We start from the raw sequence: 10,780 nt of genomic DNA on the forward strand, positions 1-10,780 counted from the left end.
TATTTCGAAAGATTCAGAAATACAAAATCCTTTTTAATTAAACAAGGGTTGGAGGGAACCATTCGCGGAGCTTCCCCTTTAATCTACCTTTATCTGACCGTTGCGTGGTATGCTTTCCTACCACCGTGTAATTTGAGCCACCCGGCCCTCAAACCCCAACTATCCCAGTCCATTCACCCCCGGTATCCTTCAGAACCCAAACAGCCATTGACACCACAAACTGGCACTGTTAATTTCAAAACTGTTCCATTTTGGTCAGCAAGGGTGATCCAGAAAATCCCAATGTGAACATTGCAATTATGTACAAGCCTATATGAAAATGTGAACAAGTACAGTATGTTTTCCCGCCAATTTAAATTCACCCACTAAGGCCAGGAAAGTGACACCCCCTATGAAGGATGTACCATGGTCCAAACTAGGATCTACTGAAAGATGACCTCAGGCATGCCTACCACGTGGCTGGTCCAATATAAAACATAGACATGTGCGTAGTCTTGATTCCATGCTGGCTCTTACAGAAGTAAGTTAAAAAAGTATTAATGTAATTAACACAAAGGTTTCTAAACTATCCCTCAGAATTTACTGGGCTGATTGATTTTGGTTTATATACTCAATATAAGAGCTACAACCAACTACCTAGGCCGAAAAAAAAGTTGGAGACAATTTTAAATTTGACGTTTGCCGCGATTGCACTAAAAGATATACTAGAAGAGGAAAAGTTTAATTCTAAAACCTGTTTTATGCTAATGTACGTATGTGTTTTTATAGTACCCCGAACCTCCCAAAACAAGTAAAAAGAAATTACTAATTAAACATTGGTAAAGTATGTCTTAAAATCCTAAGAAAGGAAATGAAAATAACAGAATAATTTTAACCAAAAAATGAATTAACAGAAGAATGAAGTTATAAATCAGAAAACTAAAGAAACGGTTACATTTCTAATTTTAAGGAAAGCAAAGCATAGCAACGCAAAGCAGAGCACAAAACGTAACGCAGACGCAGAGCTGGTTAATGTCAATACAAATTCATTTACACTTCAATTCTCTCATAGCAATTTCTAATAAACTTCCCAAAATGTGATGTATTTCAAAACCATACCAAACGAATTTGAAGTTCATGTCGATTCCCCACCTCCACTGCAAATACATGTAATTACAAGTGACCTATACAAAATAAACCCAAGATGACCTGATTGATTTTTTTTAAATCTTTACTCATTAACAAGTTGTAATTTACTCAACCTCGTGATGTTCTGCTATGATTTCTTCGTAAGGCCTTTCCACAAAGTCTTCTTCAACATCAAAGGAATGATCTCGAACGTTGGCCATCACAAGACGTCTGCTTCTGCCTTCCCTGTTCGGTGACTCGTGTCGACAAAACCAGCAACAGGCTTTTGCAATGCATGTTGCCATACTACCACAGCACCCAGAGTGCCACAGTGACTTCATCACCATCCAGAGAAGACTTACTGTATAAAAGAAATCAAAAATGGAACATTGTTATTGAACTTGATAGCGCCGTCCCAACTGTCAATAAAACAGTGCTTATTGACCAATTAGGCCTACAACATGACTCTTGGTCAGTTTAAAAAATTTGGTCTCAAGCATCGTGCAAAATGTACCAATGAACTGTCTACGACAATCAAGATTATTGATTTATTTAAAGGCGTACCAATGACAAACACAATGATGCTGAAGTTCATCAGAACCAGGATAGCCGCAAGGACTTCGGTTCTCCCTGTGCCACCTCCAGTTCGAGACAGGAGCAAGGAAGCTGCCAAGAGATTTAGAAAGATGGTTGCCAGGGAACACATCTGTAGACGGTTGTCGGTGGCGTCTTTCATCGGTCTCACATATGCATGTAGGAGCAGGAACCCAACAGATATGGCGATGGTTGCAAACATGGTGAAGTGATCATCTGGGCCGTACAGCAGAACAAATAGTGTTTGGATGATCTTGCGAGAAAGCTCAACAATTTCCCAGTACCAGAACTCTGCCTTGTAGTTTCCACTAAGGAAACCTTTCCAGGTGATTTCCGACGGACTTTGTTTTGGGGAATTTAGGAGGTCGATGCCTGGTTGATTAAGTGTGGAATCATCTTCATTTCCCCGTGCCATAGTTGAGTCATTGATGCTGTAGTAACCTGGATCCTGTACTGGCGATTCAAGCAAAGGCTGCTCAAGTGATTTCTTCCTCTTTCCTCCTGATGACTGACGCCCTCTCGTGTCTCGTCCAGTGAATTCTTTCTTGTCTTTTCTGTTGCCCCTCCATAGAAGAAGAAACAGCAAGGACGGAAAGCCAACAACGTAACAGAGAGAAGCCTCGGCAGCATGGTGGAAATGAACATGCTGCTCATCTTGACAGTCGATAGAGTAATCGGATCGAAGTCGTGTAGCATTGTGTGTTTCGTTCTCATCTAGATAGAACAGGTCGCAGCCAGAAGGCAAGAGGGTGAATATAACACTGGACAAGCTGGGATAGGACACAAAGAGAAGCATAACAACAAACAGGTAACATTTCTGCCTTGTAGTTGACAAAACCTTGACACGTTCTTCAACAGTGTATTTCTTGACCGCCAAGTAGCACTTTGAGACCCAATAGAAACTCAATGCTGCCAACACAACAAATGCAACTAAGCTCATCCCAAACAAATACTCAATGTACACATTGCGGTAGGTGAAGTCTGGAAAGTAGCAGCGGGGACTGATGACCAGTTGGACAATATTCATCTCCAGCAGTTTGAAAAACGACCCAAACTTGGTCAAAATATTCGGCCAGGGAATCTCATTAAGGGCAGAGAATATCTCGCCCATCACCTGATAGAAACCTAGCAAGATTTTCCCCCGAGCAAAGATCACATCAACGGCTGACCGTCCTTTTCTCTGGTTTCTCCGCGCATCCCAGGCGATGACGAGTATTACCACGGCCAACACGACCAGCAACAGAACGACTTCAAGTAAGAACCACCACCACTTCGGACACACATTACAACTATCAAACCAGGCGTAGTACCCCACACTGCATTCAGAGCAAAGCCAACCTTCATAACCAACCTCACAAGTGACATTGATACCATCACCTTCATTCAAACAAGACTCCTTACGTGGACACGGATGTACCTTAGGCAACACTCCCTTGAAATGCTGATTGCTATTATTGTAGGAATCACCTCTGCTTCTTATGTTTACAACAAAACGCTGATATGATTTGAAGTTTTCGTTGGAGCCCCAGTCCCAAGTCCACCAGAATCCAGGTAAGAGGTGTTGATACTCCCCTGAACAGTCAATGCCTTCGTCTGGGCAAGGATAACACTCATCAAACCGATCTTTACGGTAGTACTCATCAAGACAAAAGCATGCGCGGAACCCTGCATGGAGACTTTTGTTGGTACCTGTAGGACACACGGTGCAATCTGCAGGGCTGATACCAGGGTGAGCAGCTGGGGTGACATAGGTTCCATTGTTGCACTTTTGACAGTTGATGGGCTGCGATGCGTCCGCTACTTGTCCAGTCTTGATTTGGTAAAAGCCTCCTAGGATTGATGAAGACAATGACAACGATTCCATTAAAACCTGTCACTAAAAAAACACTAACTGCAATTCGACCCCCTTTCTTCGACTTTATTTCTGACTTTCAACAAAGTACTATAGAATGTCATGCAAACCTGAAACCATTTATTTTCTCAATACATACTGAGCACCGCTGGTGCTCCCATTAGCTGACTTAATCATGTTGGGAAATATTCTACGTATAACCAGGACACGACATCAAAGTCCGATGGTATTCAGAAATCCGTGCATGCCGAACTTCATCAAATCAGAGAAGTTTCCTACATAGATTGTTAGTTTAGACTCTGGCTGAGATTAGACTGACTATCACCCGTTATCCACGGAGCTAAGTCCTGCATAACGTCTGATATGTCTAGACATGCAGATATATGCAAGCCGCGCGCCAGCCAATCGGGGTCGACCTTCTTAATCGTGACGTTATTTCATTCCTCAATCAGGATTAAAAGTTTGATTGTTCAATTCGATTGCTGTTTTGTAATACAACAACAGCCGGGCGCGATATCGCGTAAAGCTCAGTTCATTCTTCACGCGAATGCGAATGAAAAGCGAATTTGACGTCATGAAACATTGGCTGCGAAATTCGCCTGAGTTTAAACCTGTTAAAATGTATGAATTCGCCGCGCGAATACTTACAATGCATAGGTGTAGCCAGGGGGGGGGGGGGGGGGGGAGGGGGTATTTACCCCCCCCCCCCCCCCAAAAAAATATTTTGTAAAGACTGCTTTTTCCATTCAAATGCCCTTTTTTCAACGGGACTACCCCCCCCCCCCCCCCCTATTATTTGTAAAGAGTGCCCTTTTTTACGAAGTGCCCTTTTTTTCTAAACATGTGCCCTTTTCAAAAAAGAAGTGTTGCCCTTTTTTGTGGCATCTGCCGTTTAAGGCGCCTTTTTCCAAATTTAGCACATGTATCGCCCTGAAAAGCATCATATATTGGCCCTTTGTGTGCATAATTATCGGTTTTGAACAGCGCCCCCATCGACAGATGGTGCCCCCCCCCCCCGCTTTTTGATTTTTTGATTGAAAAAAAATCTGTCTACATTTCACAACACATGTGAAACCCCCCTTTCCAATAAAATGACCTTGGCACCACCCCCCCCCCCCCCGCAATGACGTCACAAATTCGGTTTCCCGCCGAGTATGAACCGGGCTTTAAATGATACAGAGTACATGAAACATATTTCTTTTTTATCCATTGTCTATGACGCGCAACTGGTGAATGACCGAATGCCGGATATAGAAAGCGCCCGCTGACTGGTCAACATCTAGGAGGTAAAGAGGCGGGGTCTATCTTTCGGTCAGCTGATAGTGAATGGCATGAACATTTGAAGAGGTGGTGGTTGTGTCAACTTTCCTTCAGAATATAATGCTTAAAACAAGAGCTTCACTTAATAAAGTACCTGGTGGGCATGCTTTACATACACTACTCCCGGGATCTCCATAATACCCTTGCGCACAGGGCACACATCGCCACGTAAGACTTTTGAAGCCAGTTTTTGAGCAGGCGAATCCAGATTTAATGAAGAGAAATCTCTCTTCCTTTGTTACAAGTATCGGTAGGGCGAACCCATCACCAACCAGTTCGCTGAAATTCGAAAGTAAAAAGTAAACAAATTCTCTTATTTTTACCGTATCCTGTGCCAATGAAAAACATTAGAGGTCCAGTTTCAAACAAGCTCTTAATTCTGTCATTGCTGATACTTAATCAGAAAACAAAGTTACCAAGTAAATAGTAATCATCAAGTCATAATTACTTCACAAGAGTCTTGAAAGATCCTTACATTTTCAGGTCAGTCCGGTTTGTGGCAGGTGCAAACTGGAGGGTATTATCAACAGCCCTGAGAATAAAGGAAAATAATGTAATGGTATTATGGTCGAAACACCTCTAATGGTGGTTGAGAAAACTCCGTACATGTATAAACTTTTAGAAGTGAAGCACATAATATATTTATGAAGGAAATCTTAGTTGTTGAGCTGAGATAATGTTACAATTAAAACAAAATCTTAAATGTATCGAAATGTGATACATACAGTTCAAGCTTGGTTTATCCTCAAAAGGGTAAAATCATGAAGGAAAATTACTGACAGTTTCGATTTGAGCAGCATCATAATTCATATAGAGATACATAAAATAAAAACCTGTAAACTCACACATAGGCGTTGGAACCCAAATCTTGCCATACAACTTCGGAAATAGTTGTCAAATGATTGTCATACAACGATCTGAAAAAAATGGAAAATTAAGCATACATTTGTCCCTCAAATTTGCAAGATCCACACTGTTTCAACCTAGAATTGTATACATATCATAAATAATCATTAATAAGATTGGGACCAACAAATGCTTATCTACAAACCAGGACTTCACCATGATATCGGAATCTTTTGTTTTAAGGTGCTGATTGTTCCTGAAATATTTTTGTCATGGGATTTTTTGAGGGGCTCAGCTATACACGTAAAAGCGATAGTGCCTGCTATGGAAAAAAGTATGGTGATATACATGTACTAGACTTTTTTTCAGAGAAGTAAACAAATTAAAGAAATTTGATGATAAATGTACTTACACCTGTTTGATGGTGTTATTCACGGTAGCAAATGGCCTCTCTCCAATCGATGAAAGGTTGTTTTGGAACATGGATCTAACATAAGAATTGAGAAAGCAGAATATTTTTTTTAAGTTTGCAAAGCAGTAGCCTAAGTTATTATGATATCTCGGATATTAACAACGCATGATGTAAGTGTATCCAATGGGCCAAGCCCACTGCGCACATGTCCAACAACACTTGCGTCTCTTTATATCCACGCATTTGTGTAGTACCCATTATTCAGACGCTCTCATCGTGTAAGTGCACGCAAGGTCGAACGTTAATGGTGGTTGTGATTGGACAAAGCTTCATGGGGCGGAGCTTGGCGGATCGGTCCTGTTTGGACCATTGACATCCCTGAAACGAGTTGTTAATGTACATGTACTTACAAGTTTGTGAGCTGCGTGTTATAGAAAAGCCAGGCTTGTATCTCAATGAGAGGGTTGCCAAAGGCGAATCTATAAATACATAACAAGAACTGCAGTTTGGTTGCTAGTAAACATTGTATCTTGTAAATATTAGGCGTATAATGACGGGGCACTGTAAATCATTTCAAAATCCTTTGTAACTGCACAAGGGCATAATAAACCATGGATAATTATGGTGAACAAGTCGTGATTTTTCCCAAAGGGAATACGCCCGGCGTAACGGTCTCAGTTATCCGGTATGCTGATCATTCCGGAGGGCAAATTTCATTTGCATTTTGTAATTAGCGGCCGAAACGAGTGCCTTTTTTTTAAATTTCGCTCGTGCGCTGCCCTGCAAAACGCCATCTATTGTCTGATTGAATGGTGCCCCCATTGGAAGATGGAATCAGCCCAGCGCCCCCTCCCCCCCCCACCCCAAAACACACGTTTTGATTTTACTGAGGTCAAGTGTCCGGAGAAAATAAACTGTCAACAGTTCAGCACGGATGTGCGAGTGCCCTTTTCAATAGATTCCCCCCCCCCCATAATATAAAAATGTTCTTGCTAGGCCTACGATAAAGCAAGGAATCTATATGATGTAACCTTACGCAAGCAGCGAGAAGCTAGCTTCACTAGAGTTCTTACTGTATTGGAAGAACAATGGTTCGAGATTTCTGTCCCAATTCTCAGCGCCCCCCCCCCCCAACTCTCTGCCAATTTGCCTGATCCCGGCTGAGTCGTGCTTGATCATGCACTTGGTGCCCATTCAACGGAAAATCCAGCCCTAGCATTATTCAGCCTATGACGGTAAGGCCAAAAAAAAAAGGCTCCGGTTTCTGGTATGGAGCTTGCCCAAAAAGTGGTGCGATGACGCGGCTTTTTTTTTTTTAACCTGATTTTTTTTTGCTTCAAATGTCGGCTGATGACTGCAAATGGTGCCCGACTAAATTTAGTGCAAATATATGGGAGTCCAGAGAGGCCAATAAAGCTTATTCTCGACCCTAAAAACACGTTAAAATTGTGCAGCAGCAGGATTCCAGTCAAACCAGTGAGTTTGGCGGTTTTTAGACATCATCTTTCATTGAAAAAAAAAAGTTTTCATTTTGCCGACGCGCATGGCTACGGCGACGCGCGCGCATACCAGAAACCGGAGACTTTTTTTTTGCCTAACATGCCCTATTATCCCCTGAATTTACCCGGAAAAATCAGCACGCCGGACAACTGAGACCGCTACACGTACTGCGCGTAGACGGGTGAGCAATATAATGAACGTTTTGAAAATGCAAGGAACATTATATTTCATTAGAAAAGAACAAGACCCAGTGTCCTAGTGCCACACAAAAATCAGGCTCTGTTGAAAATCAAGCAATGCCCATTTTCCATCGATTGTTTTTCTCCAATTTATTGTTGGGATAATGTAAATCACTCCCAAGAACCCACGTGTCTTCTGTTGACACTACTGAATTATTCATGAATGACTTCACCCACCTACGGGAAAAAATGTGGCCGAAGGATTTGTGCCTTTGCGAGCTCGCGGTTAGGGCGTACTCTCCGGGCGCACATCCTTGTGACTTCCAACAATTGAGCAGCAAAGATCTGTTTTAACTCAATAATTATCACATCCAATTTTGAAATAAAAATATTAAAAAAAGTCGGGAACTCACAGAACTTCTAGAGAGTGAAGATCCTTGAACATCTCTCTGTTGAGGACCGTGATTTGATTGCGTTGCATGTAGAGTCTCTTTATCTTAGTCTGATTGCGAAATAAGCCATCAGAGATGGAGGTCAGACTATTGGAGCTTATGTCACTTCAAAATGTAAAATTGAAAGAAAAAGTCAAACCTATGCACAATTGAAAACATGCTTCAAACGTTTTCGAGACAGCACTGTAGTTCAGACATAGTGAAGATAAACTGTTTTCTTCTGAGGTTTTTTTTTAAGAAGGAATAGGGAGTAACTTTAAATGGACCCGATTTTTTTTCCGCTTGATAATAATCTTGAGGGTTAGGTATTGAACTACTTGAATCTAGGCGAGCTGTGCTTAATTTACTACTAAATCTCAAATGGGGTCATTTATGAGACAGTTACGTTTGCAGCACCTTCTCGGAAAATTCACACCCCCATCAAGCCTCCCTCCACTCCAACCTGTATACTGGTAACAATACTCAAACACTTATACAATCTGACACCTCTTTCTTTCAAAGGAACGATTAGCTTTCGGTGCATTGTGGCCCCCCCCCCCCCCCAAAAAAAAGAACACTCATCATTTTCTGCTATAAAATGTGCATAAGCGTGATGATTGAGACGAAAATAAAACATAAAGTCTCTCCAAAATCTTACAACAGTTCGGTTAATGTTGTGTTGATTAGCAGATTCTCTGGGAGAAAAACTATGTCGTTGTCCGCTACAAACCTGCAATATACGGCAACGGATACAAATGTTTAAAAGAAAGGTTATTGACAAATTTCTTCATATCCGATTTGTTATAACAAAATTCGTTGAATAATTTTTTTTATATGCCCAGGCCTTTCGACTTAATGAAGACTACTTTGAACTTTGCAGTTCTGGAAAGGTCCCTTTTATCCACAAAACAGATGTTTGCTTGTAATTTTGTAATGATCGATGACATTTTTTGTTGGTTTAATACAGTAAGCTTCATTACGGCATATGCAAGCATGAATAAGAAGTGTACTTGTACTACACTCACAACTTCCTGATTTCAGTTGACGCTTCGAACAAACCCTCTGGTAGAGTTGCTAGGTGATTGTTATCCATTTTCCTAATACAGTTTCACAGAGATGTAAAATGAGAGGTTTAAATTTGCATTTAACTGTTTTTCTTTATTTGTCTGATATGGCGATTGGTCCCAAATACCAAATGTTAAAATATATTCATACATATGGTCAAAGAAAGTTTTACTTTTTTACGTTGATGGTGAATTTTACTCACAGCTTGTAGAAGTTGTAAATACCATTAAAAGCTCCAACAGCAACTCGGCGTACTGCGTTACCAGCAAATGAACTGAAGAGCATAAGAGCCAAAACAAATACATAATTTAAACAATTCAAATTTTATCGGATACGTCAATTTGCAGTTATAACTAATAACAGGTTTACTGACCCCCGTCCTTTGAATTGTTGTTATACTCTGTCTTGAAGACCAATAGAAAAATCCCCCCCCAAAAAAAAAAATTACAATGACCTGTAGGCTATGATATTTGACTGTAATACTCACAATGTGTTGATTTCTTTCCTGTGTTGTTTGTTCGAGGGATCCACAAACAAACTAGCTGGAATCTCGGGAATTAGATTGTTTTCCAAATATCTGCAAAACATGAAAACAGTTTGAGAAATAACATGTTCCTTTAATGAGGGCAAACTTCAGTATGGTAATGTTTTGTGATTTATAATTGTTTTAAAGGGTATGTTAAACATACCATTTAAAACAATTATAAATCACAAAACATTACCATACTGAAGTAAACTTAATAAACTTTATTAAAATTCTTGTTCAAGGCAAAACTTGAACGTCAAGGTTAGCTATAATGCTATCCATTAACAATAACCCTTACACCTTCAATATTTGTAAAAAGATGTTGTTTGGTTATTTTTAGTTAGTTCCCGAAATCATTATTATGGAGAGAAATTTGTTGGCCTGTGGCTAGAACAGTTATCCCTTGGGCAGGGAACAACAATATGTAGAAACGACTATCATTTGAAGACCTTTCTTCTGTGAGTAATTATCTCAACTGACATGCATACTCACATCCAGCCGAGCGTGGTGACTGTACCAAAGGTGTGTTCCTTTAACAGTTGCAAATCATTGTATTGCATATATCTGTAAAACCAAGACGTGTGAAGAATACGTAACTGTGAAATTCAAGGTTTAACGAGACCAACCCGTGGTTAGTACTTTTTGCCAACACAGACTGGCAAACTGTAAAGGTTAACGTCTTTAAATAAGGGAACAAATGTGTGCTTGGCCGGTTTACAACTCTATGTTTAAGACCAGTTGAAGTGTGGATGCAGATAATGACCCTAGCCGAAATTCTTTTTCGATCACAAATCAAAACTGATTGGTCCAAAAGTTAAGACAAGTCAAAGTTAGACATTTCCAACGATTTTGTTCAACAATTTTACTTCATGTTTTTTTTATATGTTTTGGTGTGGCTCTCTCACTAGAAGTCGTAACAAACTCGTAATATGGAGTTTGGCGCGCGCG

At 40.5% G+C, this 10,780-nt stretch overlaps 1 protein-coding gene across 1 annotated transcript; it reads right to left on the reverse strand.

Annotated features, from left to right (window-relative positions):
- Positions 1-1,232: 1,232 nt before the first annotated feature.
- LOC119730668 lies at positions 1,233-9,334 on the reverse strand. The gene is made up of 10 exons (XM_038203660.1): positions 9,267-9,334; positions 8,900-8,971; positions 8,224-8,367; positions 6,542-6,610; positions 6,132-6,206; positions 5,719-5,790; positions 5,349-5,405; positions 4,968-5,152; positions 1,668-3,531; positions 1,233-1,464 (listed from the first exon to the last, which is right to left on the reverse strand). The coding sequence occupies exons 1-10, from the start codon at positions 9,332-9,334 to the stop codon at positions 1,233-1,235; spliced, it is 2,838 nt and encodes a 945-aa protein (XP_038059588.1).
- Positions 9,335-10,780: the final 1,446 nt, after the last annotated feature.

This window comes from Patiria miniata, unplaced genomic scaffold, assembly GCF_015706575.1.
Source record: "Patiria miniata isolate m_02_andy unplaced genomic scaffold, ASM1570657v1 HiC_scaffold_22, whole genome shotgun sequence".
Taxonomy (NCBI): Eukaryota; Metazoa; Echinodermata; class Asteroidea; order Valvatida; family Asterinidae; genus Patiria; species Patiria miniata.